At 38.3% G+C, this 23,209-nt stretch overlaps 1 protein-coding gene across 1 annotated transcript in view; it reads left to right on the top strand.

Annotated features, from left to right (window-relative positions):
• Window positions 1-5,459, top strand: part of LOC137622901 (uncharacterized) — an 8,401-nt gene extending 2,942 nt beyond the window's left edge. Inside the window, exon 2 of the mRNA XM_068353451.1 lies at window positions 3,441-5,459. Coding sequence (XP_068209552.1) covers window positions 3,441-4,980 — 1,540 coding nt within the window. The 3' untranslated portion in view covers window positions 4,981-5,459. The remainder of the gene's footprint in view (window positions 1-3,440) is intronic.
• The last annotated feature ends 17,750 nt before the right edge of the window (window positions 5,460-23,209 follow it).

Genomic DNA, 23,209 nt, shown 5'->3' on the forward strand with positions numbered 1-23,209 from the left:
AGGAAGTCTGTTTCCAACTTGTTGATGACAAGTCCACTACAAATTTGGCCAATTTGCAGGGGACCGCTTCGATAGTTGAAACACACTCCGGTTCAGAAGGAGAAAGGGAAATCAAAGTAAAATCAGAAGAAAGGGAGAAAGAAGAGAATTTAGCAATTGCACCCAGAAAGGGGGAAATTACTTCTTGTAAAGGTAGCACACATACTAAGGATGAAAATGTCGACAGAGAATCTGAGAGAATAGATAAAAGGGAATTCCAAGAAGTTTTGCTGCTAGGCACATTGAATTCACAAGAATTAAGACACTTAAGAGAAACAGAATCTCAAAAAGGAGGAGATGAAGATTCATGTTTTTGTACTCAAGTACAAACTGGGGAGATAAGTCTGATCAGCACAGCAGATGCAAACAAAATAAGATTTAGGCTAGCTAGAGATGTAGTACTACTGCCCAATACTCTTACTAGAGTATATTTAATAACCCGCCTACACACAAATAATGATGTAATCTTGACCCCAGAAGGATTACCAGAATATGTCAGAATGGATAACTCATTAGTTCAGATGGAGGGATTAGCCTGTACTACTTATGTCATGAATTATTCTGATAAAAGACTCCATTTGTTAGCGGGTACAGAATTTTGTACAGGAATAGAAGTTACACACAAAATGATTCCGTTAGAGGAGGAAGCATTCTTTACCATAGGAAACATTGATGCAGGAATAGATAGGGAGATAGATAACACCGATTTTCCTGAGTACCGTAAAAGGTTAATAGAAACCTTAAATAAATATAGGCAGGGCATAGCAATTACAGGTGATAGGTTAGGTAGGACTGAGGTGTTAAGACATAAGATAATCCTAGATGATGGAGCCAAACCCTTTTTTCATACCTAATTATAAATTACCTATCAGCCAACGTCCAATAGTAGATAAAATGATAGAAGAAATGAAAGAAGAAGGAGTGGTCATACCCTCTAAATCACCTTATAATTCTCCCATGTTGTTGATTCCAAAGAAAGATGGAAGTTACAGATTAGTGATTGATTATCGCAAGTTGAATGCGAACACAGTTCCTGATAGGATGCCCATGCCTGTAATAAACGATGTTTTGGCTCAGTTAGGAGGAGCAAAGATCTTCTCATCCTTAGATCTACTAAGTGGATATTGGCAAGTACCTTTAGACGAAGAATCAAAGCCATTAACTGCCTTCAGCACACATAAAGAACACTTAGAATTTCAGGTAATGCCATTTGGGTTAACATCAGCTCCATTGACTTTTGTAAGGTTAATGTTACAGATCTTAGGAGACATAGAGAATGTGTCAGTCTATTTAGATGATGTCATTATATTTAGCAAAGATATAGAGAGCCATTTCGGACCATAGAAATCGTTTTAGAACGACTAAGACTGGCAGGATTAAAGATAAAGGTTAAGAAATGTCAATTCTTGAGGAAATCATTAGAATATTTAGGACATGTGATCAGTGCTGATGGATTACGCATGCAAGAAGGAAAAATAAAGGCGATTGTGGAATATCTTGCTCCACAAAATTTGAAAGGTGTAAGAAGATTTTTAGGGATGATAGGATACTATAGACCATTTGTCAAAAATTTTGCTACTATAGCTAAACCATTGACGGAATTAACTAAGAAGGATGTAGAGTTTGAATGGAAAGCAGAGCAAGAGGAGGCTTTTCAAAAGTTGAGGGAGAAATTAATCCAAGATCCTATCTTAGTGTATCCAGACTTTAGCAAGCAATTTTACTTAGCATGTGATGCTTCGAATACAGGAATAGGAGCGGTTTGTTACAGAAGGCAAAAACCCGAATGAGGGTAGTATATTATGCAAGTAGAGTCCTGAATGCGGCCGAACGAAATTACAATACCACAGAAAAGGAATGTTTAGCCATTTATTGGGCACTGAGAAAGTTTCGGCACATTTTGTTAGGACACAAAGTAAATGTACTTACTGACCATAAACCCATCTGTGACCTATTTAAGAAAAGAGCTTTCACTAATAACTTAAAGTTTAATCGATGGTTTATTAGTGTGCTAGAGTTTGCTCCAGAATTTAGATACATTCCAGGTAAGTTTAATACTTTAGCAGATGGATTATCTAGAGCACAAGAGGATACTGAAAGAATTATCACAACTAACACTTTTTGTTTCAGCTGTCAGGTCGTAGACTTAGATTTGGAGAGAGTTAAAATAGAACAAGAGAAACAAGAAAGTATCCGGAAAATAATAGGAGATTTGCTACAAGATGAAACCTCTAGGTCAGATTTTGAATTAATAAATGGGATATTATATAAGAAGGCTAAGGATAGGAGTGCTTGCTCTAGACTATATGTGCCTGACACCCTGACTAAAGAAGTATTAACTCTAACCCATACCCACAAGTTGGCAGGACATCCAGGAATCAAAAAGACTCTGAGAACAATAAATAGAAATTATTTTTGGCCTAAGTGCAGCGAAGAAGCAAAGGAATTTGTAAATGAATGTCAAACTTGTAATAGGCATAAAGGTCATGTAAATGTCAGAGCTCCTTTAGAAAAATATCCTAGTAATTTAAACCCTTTTGAGGTAGTTCAGATGGATCATATAGGACCCTTTCCAAAAACTTTGAGAGGAAATAAATATATACTGGTATTCATTGATTATTTGACTCGGTATTTAGAAATTGTCCCAGTCAGAGATAGAACTGCAGTTTCTGTTGCAGAAGCTTTAAAGACCAGAATACTCACAAGACATTCGTGTCCGGAGGTACTTTTGTCGGACAATGCACCCGAATTCACCAGTGAGGTAATGAAAAAGCTTTGTGAATTTTTTTGAGATAAAGAAATGCGAGATAACCCCTTATAAGCCGAGTTCAAATGGGACAGTGGAAAGGGCCAATAAGAAGATACTGGATGTACTGCGAACTATCATTAGTCCAACTACAGAAGATTGGGACCTAGCATTAGAGGACGTTCAGTTTACTTTGAATAACACAGTAAATGAGACAGTAGGAGAAACCCCACACTTTTTGCTTTATGGTTATCAGAAAAGACTGCCAAACTCATTGTTAGATGACGCAAAACCTCCTAGGCACACATATGATTACCAGGACTATATAGCTTGGAAACTGCAAAGAACCTTTCAAATAATAAGACAAACCAGACAATCTTTAGAAAAGGGCCAACAGGTAAATAAGAAATACTATGACACAACTAGTTCCATGACTGACCTGAAGATAGGCTCACAAGTATATATAAAGGTACATGTAAAGGAAGGACCAAATGAAAAGGTATCTCCCAAATTTGAAGGTCCTTATAGAGTGTTAGAAAGGGAAAGGAATAATAAATTTAAGCTGATACATGAACAGAATTTAGATGTAAGGTATGCCCATTGGAATCATATGAAGGTTGTAAAAACTAATCCATGGTCCTCTCAACTTCTACAGGAAGTGGTGGAAAAACTTCCTTCTGATCCTACCCCTGGTGGTCGGTATCACTTGCGAAATAGACATTAAAAGTGGGGCCTTGATACAAAATCATGGAAAAGGTGAACTGTTAACAGATTTTGCTGTAGTAAAAATTAATGTCAATTCAATATTAGAAAGGGAAGAACATTTGAACCAGTTAGATAAAGAACTACGGAAGTGCATACTAACCCATAGTGATTCTGCCTTTGTAGAAGTATTAAGAAATTTACAGGGTAAAATTGAAGACATTGTCAGGCCTCAAAGAAACAAGAGATCTTTGTTACCTTTTGTAGGAAGTGCATTTAGTGCTTTGTTTGGAGTGGCTACAGAAAACGATGTAAAAGGTTTGACTGATCGTGTAGAACTAATCGAGAAATGGGCTAATCAGAAGGGTAATCTTATAAGTACTCTAATAGAAAATAATAATAAGAATGTAGAGAACATAAAAAAGATGGTGGAATTTATTAATCAAGTTAACGTGAATGTTTCTAATAAAATAGATGACGTAGAACAAGTGTTTAAGTTGATTCATGAAGTAGAAATCGAGATTGGTGATCACAAGGAATCTGTGAACGGACTAATAAATGCACAAAAGGGAATACTCAGCCCTGCTATCATTTCTCCAAAAACTTTGAAAGAAATTATCGATTGGTGTATGGTAAATAGCCATTCCAAGCCTTTGCTAGAAGATATATTTTGGTATTACACAATGTCAACTGTGAAAGTAACAAAAGGGTATTTGTTGGTATTGATCCCCTTCAAGGGTATGAATTTGTTTGACCTATATACAATACATCCTTTCCCAGTTAAGATAGGAAATGCAACAATAATTTGGAACCATCCGAAGGTTCGTCTAGCATTGGATAAGAACAAGTTGTTGATGATTATTTTAGAAGAAGGTGATTTAGAACAGTGTGTGTTGATAAGTGAAAGTCAATCCATGTGCAATTTTGTGCAAATTAAACAACCTATGAGCAATTTTCCGTGTATCCAAGGTATTTTCTTTGAGAATTATGAGTTGATGAGAGAGTGTAAATTTGAAACCTTTGCTTTGCCATACAGGGCATTACATTTAGGTAATGAGATTTTTGTTTATGTACAAAGTACTAAAAATGCAGAAGTTACTTGTGATGGGAAGACTCAAACATTTCAGTTAGGAAACTTGAAGTCATTTGCAGATTCTTGCTCAGTAGTGATAAATGATTATCTCTATTATGTACCAAGTGTGTTTTTGCATTATGAGTTAAATCAATCTTCCATTGCAAAGAGTTACGAGAACAAGATTAATCATTTTCAGCTAGACAAATTAACAGTGGTAGAAAATGTGGCAATGCCACTTGATAATGATTATGTTCTGTTTTACAAGAAAGATGTTGCACCATTTCTGACTATGTGTAATGTGTTTTTGATTGTGCTTATTACTGTGGTAACATATAATGTGGTGAAGTATTTGGTTTTCAGAAAATTGGAAAGGATTAATGAGTTGCTGCTAGTTATTACTGGGAAACCTAAAGAATAGGTTTGTTGTTTTGTTGTATGTGAGGATTCTATAAGAATCCTAGTAGCTGGCCGAGTGGTGTCAGACAGATGCTTATTTTTGAGTAAGTTTCATATGCAGAAGGTTTATGTATGTTATTGATGTCTTTATTTGTGGGTTTTGTTAATTAATAAGGAATGGGGAGACAAATGCAGTTAGTAGTAATTGTAAAGATATAGAAAGAGTTGTGGAGAGACAGGAGAGTGAACGGGAGTTAGGTAGGATGTTTTCAACTAATTTCGCTGACTCCAGGGTTCTTTCCCGTAAACAACCCCCCCAAACGACAGGATCCGTTCTTGAATGTCGAACGGAACATAGACGAATGAGACGTGGAAGCCGGGAAAAAGTCACGTGATTAAGGATAGCTTGACACGCCCAGGACGACCATATATAAGCAACGAGAAGACGGCATCTCGCTCTCTTCCTAGTAGTCACTCTGTATAATAGGTCTAACGACCTACTTAACCTGCCGGGTCTCCTTGACGACAACACATGGCGGCTGCCTATACCAAATTGAGGGACGGCGATTACGTAGAATACTAAAGCAGCCGCGAAATTACAGGGGAACAATTACCCCTGAGAACGAAGGACGACGAACAAAGTTACTACGCCCGCACCTGAGTGTCTGTGAGTGCGTTTGGCGAGACGTCCCAGAGCGACCGAGAGGCGTGACGTCCCCGAGTGACCAAGGCGTGTCTAGAACTTCGCGCCAGCCTTCCCAACACCTGACGAAGGCTTATACTTCAGCGACGACAGTAGGCCTATAGATGACGTTTAGGCCTAACTAAACCAGGATTCACCAAATTCTCCAGCCAGTGTCAAGACGTCTGAATTCGTCACTAAGTGTTAATGTAGAAACCACGCTTTTGTTTTTGACTGCTTGTAAGTGCCTGTTCAAACCCCTTTTTATGTCTAGTAAAGAAAGAAACCAGCATTCGTATCCCTCACCCACGAAACTTTGCTTATGTAAACTCCTGAGAGAAATTCAATTGATATTAAACTAAAGGAAGAGGTAAGATACTAGACTAATTAAGAAGTTATTGCTAACTAAATCAAAGACATCTTCACATATATATATATATATATATATATATATATATATATATATATATATATATATATCTATATATATATATATATATATATATATATATATATATATATGTATATATATATATATATATACATATATATATATATATATATATATATATATATATATATATATATATATATATATGTATATATATATATATAGGTATAGATATATGTATATATTTATATGCATATATATATATATAAATATATATATATATATATATATATATATATATATATATATGTTATATATATATATATGTACCTCGAAAATGTGTTGAAATAACACGAAAGCGCTCGGTATACCTTCTTTTATTTTTCCTGTGGCCTTGGCTGAATATATTGTCACGCGCTATTTAGTGACTTATAAGCATATATATATATATATATATATATATATATATATATATATATATATATATATATATATATATATATATATATATATATATATATATATATATATATATATATATATATATATATATTTATATATATATGTATATATATATATATATATATATATATATATATATATATATATATATATATATATATATATATATATATATATATATATATATATACATATATATATATATATATATATATATATATATATATATACTGTATATATATATATATATATATATATATATATATATATATATATATTCTGTATATATATATATATATATATATATATATATATATATATATATATATATATATTCTGTATATATATATATATATTTATATATATATATATATATATATATATATATATATATATTTATTTATTTATATATATATGTAAATATATATATATATATATATATATATATATATATATATATATATATATATATATATATATATATACGTATACATATATATATATATATATATATATATATATATATATATATATATATATATATATATATATATATATATATATATATATATATATATATATATATATATATATATATATATATATATATATATATATACTGTATATCCAAATAAGCCATATATATTTTTGATACATTAATGTCTGGGTTCTCTTAACGACTTCGGGATCAGAGCCTCAGGCGAAATCACTCAAAGACAAGAGCTTGTGACCGGCCGGGAATCGAACCCTGTATATATATATATATATATATATATATATATATATATATATATATATATATATATATATATATATATATATATATATATAGATAGATAGATAGATAGATAGATAGATATATATTAGGGCCTCAGGAGGCTGCGCTGGGGACAGGAACGGTGATGGTAAGTCAGTTGGTAGAACGATCAGGAACTGGGATGTGCGCTTTGGAAGGGAAAACATCCACATTTTAAGATCGCGAACGATCCACTGAAGATTCCAGGACCGATGTCCAAGGACTAGCCGCAGCTTCATATAGAGAATGTTTAAGAATAGATGACGCCCACAACGGTCAGTGGATCAGCAAGCTGACCTTCAGCAGTAGGAATCCTCCAATGAGGAGTCTCTATGAGTAGCTCCTCTCGCGAATAAGAGAGGTAATCACTTTGTAGGAGAGACTAGCCGAAGACTATGCCCCGCCCCCCAAAGGAAGAGAAACTAGGCAAGGGGGAAGCATAGTCTAGGCGAAGATAGCAACAGCGGTTGGAATTGATGAAGTGATAAAGAGGATGCAGGGAAGTTCTTTCTCATAATGGAGAAATAACCCTACATATGTGGAGGAAAACTCTCCCTCGAAAGTGAAAGTACTCCAACCCCTGTAGGCGAACATCCTTGTAGCGCTCTAAGAGGATCTGGCAAGAGCTATTTCTGAGGAAGCGTAGCCGAAGCTAGTTCCTCGAAGGTGAAGTGCTGATCAGGTGCTACCACGGGCGTACTTCTAAGAGAAGGGATGACGCCCATGATGACATCCTGTGAGGGTCGGAAATGACAGCAGATTCCCCAGCCATGAACAAAACAGCTCTATTTTGTCGGCTCTCTCGGTCGAACAAAGAAGAACTGCATTGCTAACTGAAAAAAAAAATGTAATTAGTTATGTAACGAGAAACTCCCTCGGGAGGAACACCTAGTCCGCAAAGGAAAAGGAGACCACCGTAGGAACAAACATAAAATAAGAACTTTGCCCACCCTTCCCCGATTGACATCAACGAGAAAAAGGGAGCGGAAAGTTACTGTAATAAAACAAGAATTATAATAATTTAAATGTGCTCAAATTCTTTACTAATAGGAAGAACCACTGATCCTCTGAAGGTGAGTGTTCCCCATGGAGAAAAAGCTGAAAAGTTGAATTACAAACAATTATAATTTTTTTAAAATAACAATCGGAAGCACAACCTAACCCGCGAACGGGAGCGGTACTCCCCCCATTAGTATACTGTCAGAAGCCCATGAAAAGTGAACGGCCTTGAGAAGAGAGGGACAGAAGTCAATCTGTGAAAGGCCACACTCCTTTCCCTCAATAACCCATATGATCCCCGTGGAAGAGGGAAAGGCGAAGACGATTTCCCTGTGGCGCAAGCCGGGTCAACGATAACTTATCCGCCGACAGGATGTCCGGTAAACAAGGGGGGTGATGTTGGAGGGGAAGGTTCCCGGCCTTGCGCATGTGTTGAGACCCTGTCGTAAATCATCACACGCACAGCACAAACACAGAAAAGAACACTTGCAATATTTCTATATATGTGTATATATAAACATTAAGAAAGTTTTCATATATATATATATATATATATATATATATATATATATATATATATATATATATAAAAGAAAAAAAGTAAGTTAAAAACAAGAATTAATGGCAGTCCAAAATGGGCGAGGAGAAATAGCGGTTACAATCGGTCTCAATACGAGCCAAAAGTCAGCGAAATCGCCGGTATGTAAGTCAGCGAAATCGCCGGTATGTGAGTGGGAGCGGTAGCAAGCTTCCCCCTCCCTACACCCGCTAATTACCGGTATAGGTACTTAACTCTTGCAAAATTTAATGGCTTATTATTTCAGCTTCATAGAATGTTATAGGCTACCCCTAAATAAATAGTGTAGGTTTTTATTCCAGTTACGGAACAACTAAATTCTTATGGGGGTGAGCTCATAAGCCAATATACAGGGGTGTAGTGAAAAAGACGTAAAATAAAAAAAAAATAAAAATAAAAAATAAAGGAGCTTCGTGTGGTGATGGAGAATGCGTAAACGAAATATCTCACTAAAATTTCTTACTCTCATAGTCATGTCAAAGGAAGCAAAAGTAACCGGATAGGCCAAGACTGTTGATCCTTACAAGGAAATGCAGTATTTTTTTCTATTATCTTAAGTTTTCATTAATATTACATTATAGTATCAACCAAATTAGGAACAATGGCATCTCTAGATATTCCTTGAGTTTTGAAGACAGACGTGCTTAGTGCTTAAACCTTACTAGTACTTAGTCACTTCACTTCAGGGCGAGCTGAAACCCTAGGGTGGAGTACACATTTGATTTTGCCACTGACATTTCCCTTGTTTTACGTCTGTTTTTCTTTGTTTTCGTAATAATTTCATTATGTTAAACATGAAAATTAAATAAAGAAAACTCGCTAATATACAGAAGAGGAAAAGTCTCGAATATTCGTATAATATCGGTGATACTAGCGGAGTTAGTGAGAGAGAGAGAGAGAGAGAGAGAGAGAGAGAGAGAGAGAGAGAGAGAGAGAGAGAGAGAGAGAGAGAGAGAGAGAGAGAGAGAGAGAGAGAGAGAGAGAGAGAGAGAGAGAGGATAATTTGTTGAAGAGCTAGGATCCTAAAGATCAAGAATTTTGTAAAGATATCTTGATTTATGATTCACTAATGATGATCATCAAAGTTTTGTTTATTTATACACAAGAAGGAATACAAAATTCAAAGGTTTTTGTAAATATGCATAACCTCTGGGTTTGAAGCTTTAACTTTTATTAGTTTTTACTTCTGTTTTTCTATGTTTCGGCAAGAATTCTTAATGATAAAATGGTGAAGACAATGAAAACACCTCGCTAACATACAAAAGAATAAACTCGCTTTAATATTCTTAGAAAGCGTAGCTTTAATGTAATAATAACCGAAAATGAATAAAAGATCATAAAAAATTATGATTTACTAATAGCCTATTGTCTTCGTAAAACGGAAAAAAAAATAATAAAATAACTATGAACGGACGTAGGATCTCTCAAAACAATACCTATTGATCTTGGAATTCTATCTTCTTTAATTTTGAAGCTTAGCATTGAAATTTGTTACACAACTGAGAAAGGCATTTTGGGACAGTGAAATGACGTCCCCTTTTTTTTCATTTTTTGATTGTTTTCTGCCTTTTTCCCTGTCATATAGTTTCTTACCAAAATGAAAAAATCATATTTGGCAACATAAATTACTATAAAAAAAACTTTTAATTTAGTGTTTATATAAATCGCACTAGCATCACAAAACTGAATGTCAGAAGTGAAAATCATAAAAGTTTCGAGATGTCCCAAGTGGTAAGGATTTCAATGTCCTGTCCTTGAAAATTGGCATTGACTGGCTGATTCCCTTATAAAAACTTCTAAGCACGCTCTGAATAATCCTCCCTGTCTAGCTTATTTCACTATCAGAATAATATCCCTATCTTTATGTAGTTGTTATTATGCCTCCTGTGGCCGTTGAGACATGACCCCAAATAGAATACTGACAAGGTATCCGTGAGTGTAATAAGACGTGACTAAAAGGGACGGGATGAGGGGACTGGGAACACCCTCTCCTGTATTTTCATTTCTGTGATATATCAAAAATGTGAAGCTAGGGCAGAGTGACTGCTTCCCATATCCTATTTTTAGGGTGTCTAAATGTGTGTGGATGCAGTACGATAGAGTAAAAGATGTGAGATTGGAAGTATGTTTTCGAATAAAAGGATGAATATATTGACCTTGTGTGATAAAGATGAAAGGGACATGTGAAGTGATGTTTGGTGAAGTGACTGGTAAAACATCTGGGATTCAAATGGTAGAGCAAAAAAGGTTGTAGCTTTATTGCTGGGTAAATGGATGACAAATGATATAGTGGAATGGTTAATGTGGGAGAGGGTAGGCTGGGTAGGGAATGTTCGGCTTTTGTTAGTACTTAGAGGCCAAGAAGATAGAAAGTATACATGGGTAAAAGTGGCAGATGAAAGAGTGGTAGAAAGGGTATTAATAGATTATTTGTTGATAACAAAAAGGATGTTTGGGAGATTGAAAGATGTCCACGTGTTTAGGAGTATGGTTAATGGTATTTCTCATCCCTTTTTTGTTGAAGGAAAATTAGTTCTAGCAAGTGAGTGGGGAAATAGAGTGGGAGGGGGTTAGTATAAAAGGTGAGTAGAAAAGATTTAAGAGGTGAAAACACCGGGTAATAAGTGAATGTCAAGAAAGGTTAGAAGTGGTATATGACACGGTAAAAGGAAGAGAAACTGGTGATCAATCTAATGGAAGATTGGAAATGAGTGAAGTAAAGAAATTTGAGGGATTGCAAGTGAGTGACGTAGGTGACAAGAATATTGTTGAAGACTGTATAAGGAATGGTAGTGATTGGTGCAATGAAGGAGCGAAGATAAAAGGGGAAAGGAAAAAGAGGGCATTTGAATAGTGGTTGATGAGTAATAGTTTAGAGAAGTATGAAAGATATACAGAGAAAAATGTGTAGTAAAAAATAAGGTTGCTGAAGCAAAGCGGGTGGCTTATTGTAGGTGGGGTCTGGGATTGGGTCCCTCATTTGAAGGGAATAAGAATTTTGGAGAGAATTGAAGATAGTAAGCAGGGTTAGATCAAGAAGTGAAGAGACATTAAAAGATGAAAATTTATAGTTATTGAAAGGAGAGTACCAAAGAAAAGGTGGGCTGTTCATTTTGAAAGGTTGCTTAATGTTGAGGATACTAGAGAGGCAGATATAATGGCTGTTGCAGGTGTTGAGTTGCCAGCAATAGGAGAAGAAAATGAGATAGAGAGATTACAAAAGAGGAAGTGAACAGAGCAATAGATGAAACGAGAGCAAGAAAAGCATCTGTTATGAATGGTGCGAGGTGTTATATGTTAAAGGAAAGGGGTGTGATTGTACTTGAATGGTTGGTGAGATGGTTAATAAATGCTTTATGTTGTTAATGGTACCAGTGGGCAGGGTATGGGCAAGTATTGTTCCGCGATAAAAAGGTAAGGGATATGTGCATGTGTGTTGTGTTGTAAGAGGTATTAGTTCATTGATTGTGGTTGAAAAAGTGTTTGGTAGTGTCAATTATTAGGATTAAGGATAAATCTGGGGATGCAATCCTAGAAGTATAGGGTGGTTTTAGGAGAGGTAGTTGATGTATGAATCAGATGTGCATAGTTAGGGAGATAAGTGAGAAATGTCCAGCAAAAGGCAGGGAAGTGTATATGGTATTTATGGATCAAGAGAAAGGTTATGATAGCGTTCATAGTGAGGCGATGTGGAAATGGTTGTGTTATATAGAGTTGGTGTAAGGTTGTTGTAAGTAGGGAAGAGTTTTTGCATAGGCAGTCAAGCGTGTGTTTGGATTAGGATAGGATATAAAGTGTGTGAATGGTTTCCAGTAAGAGTAGGGCTGAGATATGGATGTGTGATGCTGCCGAGGTTTTTCAGTTGTTTTATCTATGAGTTCTTAGAGAAGTAAATAGTCCATGAGCCAGATGAGAAGTCGGTACCATCTGGGGGCACCAAACGAAACTTATTTTTTATTGATTGCCAACCCATACCATTAACAAAAATGCATGATAGACTTTTCAATCTCACAGCTTAAGATTTTTATGACAGTTAAGTTTTTATGTAAAAAAAACGAAAAAAATACGATTTTATCACTAAATGTTCCAACACACAACTGCTTGTGGGTGCTGAATAAAAAGATAATTTCATTTGAAAATGTGTTATTCGTGTTTGATATTCTTACATGAATGGATGAAATAGATTTAATTGATAATTTATTAATTACAGGTTAATATGTACAGTTCATATGTAGTCTATGAAAAACATTTGTTTCTTCGAAACGACAATGCTACTTCACAGAACGTTCTTCTACATCTAATTATATTTCTTCAGATGATAGTGGGACTGTAAGAAGATGCTCAATGGAATCACCAGCAAAAAGACAAAAAGTGCTATCATCAATAGAGAGGACTTGCATTATTTGTTCCAAACAAACTTCTGAAACATATTTGACAAAGTCCAGAGATGACCAGTCTATTTGTACTTTAGTTGACGCAGCCAGAATAAGGAATTTTGATCCTATCTTAACTCTCGAAAAACATGAGTATGGTGAAAAGCTGTTCTACCATAGAGACTGTAGGTCTAAGTTTACACACAAGAAAACACTTCAGCAGTTGAACAAAGAACCCGACTCTGAGCCACAATGTTCAAACGAAAGGAGATCCTCCCGTTGTCCAGCAACAACATCTCGTGTCCTAGGCCATATCTGCATCTTCTGTGAGAAAGAAAGCAAATATATGCCTGGTTCAAATACCAGAGAGACACTATTCCAATCCAGGGAACTCAGGTCAGATGAAACAATTCGGAGAGTGGGTCAGAATAAACTGGACCATAGAATACTGGCAATCACAGCCAGAGATTTGGTTGCTGCCGAGGCCTATTACCATAAATCATGTTATCGTAAGTACACCCGGGGAGAGAAAGAGAAAACACCAGTGGCTTCTGACAAAGATGATGAAGCTTATCAAGCAGCATAACAGCAGTCTTACGGTCTACTATTCCAGTATGTGAAAGACACATTATTTCCAAAACCAACAGTCCTAAGAATGACATAGCTTACTGTAAAGTTAGTCCGCTACACACAGACATGTGGCATCAATGATGTAAGACCTCATACTAAGAAACTCCTTCGTCGGAAACTAGAATGTGAATTCAAGGAGTCGGTTCATTTTGTCCATGATGACAAAGGAAAACTTCTGGTATATCCAGATAATCTTCCCTTAGACCAAGTAGTGGTAGCTATGGTGAAGACTGAAGAACAAATGCTTGAAATAAAATACTCCGAAAATATTGACAACATTATCAAACTTTCTGCAAACCACTTGAGAGGGCAGATCAAGAAGATCAAACCAAAGCCTTGGCCTCCATATCCTGCTGAACTGAATTCTGATTATACCGAACTACCAAAATCTCTAGAGATGTTCCTAAAGATTCTGCTTCATGGTGAGACAAAAGAATTAATTATGAAAATGGAACGTGTTGTCCATTCGATAGGCCAGGATTGTATTTATGCTGTCAGCAGAGGGAATGTCGTTCCTGCCAAACACATATTGCTTCCTTGGGGTGTAAAATCACTCACAGGAAATGTTGAACTTATCAAGATGCTCAATCGCCTTGGTCATGGAATTTCCTATTCGAAGTTGGAAGAGACAGATACTGCACTCTGTCTTCAGAGGCAAAGGGAAGAAGCAGACCAAGGCATAGTCCTCCCATCATCTTTTCATCCTCATATTCCTACTTCACTTGCTTTCGACAACATTGATAGGGTTGAAGAAACTTTGAGTGGTGGGGGCACATCACATAGAGTGAATGGGATTATCATACAGCCACAGGTTCACACAGCAAAACCCCCAGAAACTGCGCCTCAGCTTTTGACCAAGAAAAAGCGAAGTGTAATTCCAATTCCACTAGGTAGTCCATCAGTCATGAAACCACAGGACATGGATCTTCAAAACGTGCAGGATTTTGGGATGCAAAGAAACTTAATATGATCTCTTACTCTTCTCTCAGACACTAATGATCAGTCAGTAAATTCTTGGAGAGGTTTCATTGTGAAGACAAGTGACAACAAAAGTATCCAAAGAGACACTGTAGGCTATCTCCCGACGATCAACGCCCCGGCCACACAACTGTCAACTGTTCAACAAGTGATGCTTCCGATCATGAAGATAAAGGCAGAACTACACTTGGAGGAGATCGTCTGTGTATTCGAACAAGCTCTATATGCAAAAGCAATGGAAATCAAATGGAAGAACAGTGAACTGTTCAAAAAGGTTGTAATCCACATATTGGCATTCCATACCTTATGTAATCTTCTGTTGATCATTGGGACGAGGTTCGCATCTGCTGGCTTGAGAAATCTCGCTTTGGAATCAGGTATAATAGTTGAAGGTTCGATCACCTCTGTGCTTGAAGGACGGCACTACAATCGAGGTGTCCGTTTCTGCAAACTCGTATATGTAACACTATTGAGACTGGCTTGGACAGGATTCTATCCCTGGCTTGAAGAATACCACGTTGGAGACGTCAGACATATGAGAGAGACAATCCAAAAGTGCCAAGCCCACTGGAGTGCAAAGGTTTGTCGTTGGGTGACGTTGGAGAACTGCAGATAAATTGGATGACAGGAGCACCAGCTCTGAATGTAGTCCTGGAGTTCCTCTCCTGCAAATGCAAGAAGCCATCCAAGCTGCCATCCTGCCAGTGTATTGTTAATGGACTGCCCTGTACTTAGGCCTGTATCCTGCAGGATTGCAAAAACATGAAGGATGACGATGTTGGTGATATGCAAGAAGGTGGATCAGATAGTGACAGCGACATTGAAACCCAATAAACGTTTAAAGTTTCCTTTTATGTATAATACAATGTAGTCATACACTGCTGGGTATTGACTGATTTTGCATAAATGGTAGCATTCTTGTATAGGCTTATACAGGTATCTGGAAAATTTAATTAATGTTGATTATGTATGATGTTTCCACTTTATTTTCATTTTCATATAATGGTTTATTGTTGTCATTTTTGTTATCAGATACTGTAATGGACGATCTAAAAAGGTTCCAATGCATATGTAACAACTTATAAGATGCAAATTAAACATAAAGCTTTCAGGTTTGTGTATCTGAATAAATACCCATGAGTATTTTGTTGCACAAGAGTAAAGTTGTCTGTTATTGCGGTCGGAAATATGAAGTTTTAATGTTTAGACCCCACCCACAAATTAACGGCTCTATTGACCTTAAGCTGTGAGTCACACATGTCCATCATGCTGCATTGTGTTGCAGATACATATAGCTATCAGAAAATATAAAAAATGTTTGGTGCCCCCAGATGGTACCGATTGGTCAAAATCAGGGTACTGGCTCACGGACTAAAATGCTCGAGTGATTGATCAAGGTTTCAAACTGATAGACGAGAGGGATCATGAGTAGGAGGTAAATGAGTTCTTGGATGATAATGTATTGATTACGGACTCAGAGGAGAAGCTTCATCAATTAGTGACAGAATTTCGAAGTTAATATTGGTAAGAGTAAGCTTATGAAATACACAATAAAGAATAATTGTGCTAAGTTGAATTCCATTTTGAATGGAAAATTACTTGAAGAAGTAGATCTGTTTAAGTACTTATGGTCTGTTGTTGCTGCAAATAGTGGATTGTAAGCAGATGTGCCTCAGAGAGTGAATGAAGGATGTAAATAGTTGTTGCCAGTGAAGGGTGTGGTAGAGAATAGAGTGTTAAGAATGAATGTAAAGAGAGTTCTGTATAAGATAGTGATTGTATCAACTTTGATGTGAGGATCAGAGATATTGGGAATGAAAGTGACTGAGAGATAGAAATTGTTCAGGAGTAATATGGCTAGTGTATCTTGATTACAAAGGGATAGGAGCGAAGTACTGAGGGTGAGAACGAGTGTTAAAAATAATTTAGCAGCTAGAGTGGATATGAATGTGTTAAGGTTTTTGGACATATAGAGAAGTGATGAATACAAGAGTTCATGGGAGAAGTACAAGATAAAGGCCAAGTTTTGGGTGGAAGGATGGAGTGATAGAAGGATAGATGTGAGACAGGCCAAAGAGCTTGCTAGAAACAGAAATGAATGGTGAGCGATTTCTATGCAGTTCTGGTAGGCCCTGCTGTTTCCTATGGTCGCCTTGTTGACCACTGCAGTATTAGCAGTAGGGGATTCAGCACATGAAGCTTCATTTGTGGTGTATAACAGGGAAGGCCAGACTGGGGTACACTAGCAGCACGAGCCATACTCAGCTGAATCCTTCATCTGCCTAGGAAAGAGAAAAAAGTGCTCTCATGTTCTTTTTTTATGTCAACTAGCCCAAGAAATTTTGGGTAGTGCCTTGGTTATTATTATTAAAATTTTTATTACTTGCTAAGCTATAACCTTAGTTGGAAAAGCAGAATGACATAAGCTCGAGGGATCCAACAGAAAAAATATCCCTGTAAAGAAAGGAAATAAGGAACCTACAAGAAAAGTAATCCACAATTAAAATAAGATATTTTAAGAACAGTAACAGCATTAAAATACATATTTCATATAACGAATTTTGACATAGGATTAATCAATTTTTGCGTGAGATAGCCCTGTCACCCTGATAGAAGTTCTTTTGGCAGCATCCTCCTGTATAATATTTCTTCGAGTGATATTACAAGAGAATTACCATCAGGTATCACATGATTCTTACCCCGGGAACGACTATCTAAAGATATAGTATATAATCAGGGATGTATCCGAAGATAACCATAGATATCTGCAACCCAATAGACTTTTCCCAGTTTAGTCAACTAGGGGGAAGGATAATTGAGGAGCCGTTACATATCCTCTCTCCCTATAGTGCCCCTATTTTTCTCTGATGCCTCATTCCACATAGCAGGGTAACTACCGTGAAAAAAGAGCATCCTACGAGGAATCAGGGAAGGACAACGTAACGGGTGGGCCATCAGAACGACATGGCTATCTCACCCAAAAAAAGATTTTTCCTACGTCAAAATCCGTTTTTTATGCTCAAGCATGTCGTCCTGATGGAAATGTACCAGAGAATTCCTATTACTCGGTAAGAGGCCTTAAAGAGAGGTTCCAATACCGAAATGCGCCAACCGGATTACTCCGTCAAAGCATAGGTATCAATCTCAAAAATTTATTTCAGCACAATAAAGAAGCTTTATTGACATGTATGATAGCCTGTCAGGGAGGTAAAAAAGGGCCAAAGAACCGCCCTTCACAATGGGAAAAAGATCTGATTTCAGTGTTGAGATCCTTAGAGAACCCAAAACTGAAGGAGTCATCTTAGGTAAAATGTATCGAACAAATACTCATCAATATGTTTAAAACAAGCATGTTCAGGAAGGATGAAAATAAAGAGGCAAGCTAACTTTAGTGCCACTAAATTAATAAAAGGACTTAAAATAAAAGGCATGTAAAAGTTCACAGTCTTTTATTTACAAGTATCAGTGCAGAGAATAATAAATAAACAACATTAGTTTTATACAAAAGATGTATTTGTACCAAATAATACATTCCAACCATACCCAATCAGGAAACCTAAATAAAAATCCATAGTAAACGAACTTAGATTCTTGTCCTTGATGTATTTGACCCATTTCTTCCATGTGGTAGACGTCTTATAGTTTTCTGTAAACTCCAACTTATTACGTGTAATTTGGAACTTCTTTTCCAGAGCTAAGGCAAAAAAAATCATGAGATGAAGGCTGTTTGTTCTCCATAATGATGCATAGACAATCTTTCACTATACCTCCTGAAACAGAATCGGGTTGGGCAACGGCACCCACTTTGGATTCAATTCTGTGACCATGGGAAACCAGTTGCTCTTTGGCCTCAGAGGAGCCACCGGCTCCGCTGTCCCCCTGAAAGACCAAAGCTTGTCCAGAACCTTCATGAGGAGGTTGAAGGGTGGAAACAGGTAAATCCTCATCCAACGATTCCAATCCAGGGACATCGCGTCCATGCTCACTGCTGCTTGATCCACATTTTGTGCTACATAGCAGGGAAGTTTCTTGTTGAGACTCGTCACAAACAGATCCACTTGAAGTCCAGGGATTTGATCCTGCACGGAAAAGAATGATTTGTCATCGAGAGACAACCCTGTCTCTAGAGGTTTTGTCCAAAAGAGGGAATCAGCCATCACATTTCTTACTCTGTGAAGGTGGGATGCTGACAGGTGCCAATCTTTCTTCTGAGCCAACGTAAAGATGGCTAACAATACGTGATTCCTTTGGGGAGAGCTCGACCCTAATCTGTTGATGCAATAGACTATCACTTTGCTGTCGAGGACTAGAGGAATATGAATGTTCTTCTTCAAGCGTAATTTCTTGAGGGACAAGAAGACTGCCATAGCCTCCAGAATATTGATGTGGAATTGTTGAAATTTCTGCAACCAACTGCCTTGCACTTTCTTGAGTCGGGTATGAACCTCCCCCACCCCCCAACCCCCCTCAACCATCCAACGCTTCGTCCATATGAAGTATCACTACCGGAGTAGTAAAGCGTAACGGTACATTCTGTGACAGACTTTTGGCATTGGACCACGGTCGAGGTTGTCTTCGGAGTAAAACCCGGGTTTTCTTCTGATGGTCGTGAAGAGCTTTGGAGCGCTCCATTTCCAAACTCTGCCAGCATCCTCGAGGACAGGGTTCATTACTGAGGTGAATTGCAAATATCCTAAAACCCTCTCCTAGCATCGCCTGGTGATCACCCCGACTTCATTAGAGACCTGACTGACTTCGCTATTTCCTACCTTTTGGAGGGAGGAATAGATAAGGAATGACACTTGAGGTTCCTATGAATCTCCAACCTCTGGAAGTCTTGAGCTGGGGTCAGTCTTGATTTGTTAAAGTTAATCTGAAATCCGAGAGACTGAAGGAACCATACAACTCGAGTGGCTGTTTCCGAGCACTACGGTGCCAAGGGAGACCACACTAGCTAGTCGTCCAGGTACGCCGCTACTTGCAGGCCTTTTTCTCGAAGTTACTGAGCGACAGCATCGATAATCTTCGTAAAAATTCTCGGGGCCATGTTGAGCCCGAATGGCATAGCTCTGAATAGATAGCCCTCTCTCTCCAGGCTGAATCCAAGGTAGGGGGAGAAGTGTCGACCTATTGGGAGATGCCAATAAGTGTCAGTAAGATCTATAGAGACTGTGAAAGCCTCCCGGGGTAGTAAGGTTTGTATCTGCGAAATAGTCAGCATCCGGAACCTGTCGCACTGAACGAATAGGTTTAGACGGGATAAGTCAAGAATACTTTGAGGTGTGTTCGTATCTTTCTTTGGCACACAAAATAAATGACCTTGAAATCTCACAGATCTCGTGCAACGGATAACTCTTTTCTTCAGCAGGTCTTGTACATATTGTTCCAGATGAGGTGTTGATTTCTGGAGAAAACTCCTGAGTTTTGGTGGCCATCGCTTCCACTTCCAACCCAAGCCATTGGAAATGACGCTCTGTGATCAAGGACTGAATGACCAACGGTCCTTGAACAAGGCCAGCCGCCCCCCTACTGGGAGATCTTCATTGTTTGTGCTTAGGATGTGCACCCCCTCCTCCTCTGCCGCCTCGATGTCCGCGACCCCTGGACCTGCCTCCTCTGTCAGAGCAGCTTCTGCCCCCTCTTTCTCTCTTCTGAGATCGAAAGGACGACAACCCTTGCTCATACATTGAGTTGAAGGCCGGGGACTGTGTCACCACAGGCTTAGGTACAGCAAAAACAGTCTGAGGGATGGCAGCGGGGGATTGAGCAAACGACTTCCGATGGTAGGTCGGCTTGCGAGACCTCTTAGGCTGTGGTCCTCCCCAAGTGGTGAACTTCCTCTTCAAAGAGATCCCCCACTTCTGGAACAGGCTCTTATTCTTAGCCACAGCTTTATCCGTAATGTCCTTCACTAACTTCTGAGGAAAGAGGTCTTTTCCCCATATGTTAGAATTCATGAGACGTTTCGGCTCATGACGGATAGTAGCTGAAGTAAGTACTTGTTCTCTACAGGCTCTATGGGTCTGAAAGAAAGCATAAACATCTTTAATAAAGGTGGCAAGATGAGTCTTTTTCAACAAGGAAAAGACTGAGGCATACGTAAAATTCTCAATCATCATCTCCTTGAAGCACTGGAGAGACATTGAAGCTGATAACCTCTCTCTGGTCTCCTTTTTAGCCTCAAGAAGGTGTTCGGGAATCCTGGGCAGTTTCTCATTAATCTGCCGGGTGGCTACATCCTAATCCAGTTCACCCTGGGCGAAAGTAAACTGGACATCACCCCAGTGGTCAGCATCATGCCTGAGGATAAGTGACACTGGTTTGAACTCTTCCAACACTAGGAGAGACTTACCGTCATGAATGGCTTTCTCCACAGCCACAAAGCTCTTCAAAGCCAATGGAAATACCATCGTGTTCAGAGCCATAAAAGTGGCTAACATTTTACCAAAGGATCCAAGCAGTGTATTAATACACCCTGCTGTCTTCCTTTATTTCACTGCCAGGTGTTGAGCCCTTGTGTGTCCGAGAAGGATCGTTTCTTTAGGGATGGTGCCATCCCTCAACGAAACCCCTTCAGCTAACCTCACGTAGCAAAAGGGATAAGCGTCAATATCTGGGTAAAAATCCAGATCAGCTACTGGTCTGGAGCCTAGTCCTTCGCTGATGTGAAAGATGCCCTCGAAAAGCACAGCGGGGCCAGCATACCTCCAGGGATTTTACTGCGTGCAGTAAGGTAGCTGGGAGGGCAAGACATTATCCTTAATCGGTTCCTCTTGCTTCTTCAAAGCCTAGATCTCTTCGCACATGGCTTTAAACATCATCAGCTGATATTGCTGATTCCCCTTCATGAAAGCTTCTATGTTACCCAAAAGTGTCGGATCCATAGAAGTACCCGATGTACTCAGGAACTGAAGGGGCTCCAAAAGCTCCGCAGGAGATGGTGGGGGAAAAGAAGCCGGAGCCGCTCCCATCACGGAAGATGTAGTTGTCACCGTAGACAGGGAGGCCATTGTCGTAGTGGAGGCTGAAGTGGCAGATACCACTAAATCCTTAACGGACCCCACACTAGCATCATCCACCACCGGCAGGTAAGAATCATCTACCAGAGAGAGGGGTTCTTCATCCGACTCCACCATAGAAAAGAGAGCCGATTCTCTACCCAGGGAGAGAGATGAGACCATAGATATCCTCTCGGAGTGTAGGCTCATAGCACCCAATGCCTCATCGACTTGTAGCTGGATGGTTGGGAGGGGTTTAAGGTGAAAGTAACCCAAAACCGAATCAGGTGCTGCCTTGGGGAAGAGGATATCCTTTCACTCAGTACAGGGGAGGTAAAGGGCTTTCGGATCCGCATTCTTCTTGAACCCCTTACCCAGGTGCGGAGGGATCGCTGGGAGAACACCTGGTTGTCCTCAGAGATATCCTTCGAGATCCAGCCGGAATGATACAGGTCCTTGCAAACACTACAATCCTGCAGATCCTAGTACAAGACTGTACACTTCATCTTCCGACACTTCGCATGGGTGTGGCAAGTATCGTGACCGCAAGGATGCCTCACGGTCCTGGCGCAAATCTGCAATCTACAGTGCATCTCCGTAATAGACATCGCCTGTAAGGAGAACAAGAGTACAATTATTCCATGGGTCTCTAACAATCACCAAAGGCTGAAAAGAATGGATTAGTAACATTCTATGCTGCCAATAAAGGGAATATTAATCGCCAAATTTTGTGTAATTGCAATTGATGAGAAATTATGAGATAAAGTACAAAATGTCCACACCCCTATTAAGGACGTTAGATTGGAATAAATAGCCTCTTTAAAGATAGTTTCTATAGGCTCAAAAGAAAAAGAGGGTGGGGGGTGGGTTATGATCATGGACAGAACCATCGCTCCTATATCTCCAAAAAAAAAATAGCTAATTAGAAGGCAACTGAACAGGTAATACAAATAGATTAAGCAATTGACACATTGATTAATGAGCAAGAGTCTATAGCAACATAAAGACTATAAATGGAGGTTGATAACCTCACTTAGGGAGAACCCAATATAGGGATCTAGCCTATAGAATTATCAACCATCTATCCAATCCACACCCTCAAATGGAAATGGACAAATTGATGGGAAGCCAATAACCATGTGTAGTGGTTATTTCTATGCCGAGAAACGGAAGACCGTTTGTAAAGGAGACTCCCATGTCCAGCATACATAAAGAAGCCTCAAGAGTGGAAGGGATGAGGCCTTATGTTGATCTGTAGCTGTAGTTGCCTACAGTCAGTAGAGAACCCACTTTATAGTATATAAAGCAGTCTCAAAAGGACAGAAAGAAATGTGCCCTAAAGGTACCAGCGTTGCCGGTAGTAGC

The sequence above is a fragment of the Palaemon carinicauda genome, chromosome 30, assembly GCF_036898095.1.
Source record: "Palaemon carinicauda isolate YSFRI2023 chromosome 30, ASM3689809v2, whole genome shotgun sequence".
Taxonomy (NCBI): domain Eukaryota; kingdom Metazoa; phylum Arthropoda; class Malacostraca; order Decapoda; family Palaemonidae; genus Palaemon; species Palaemon carinicauda.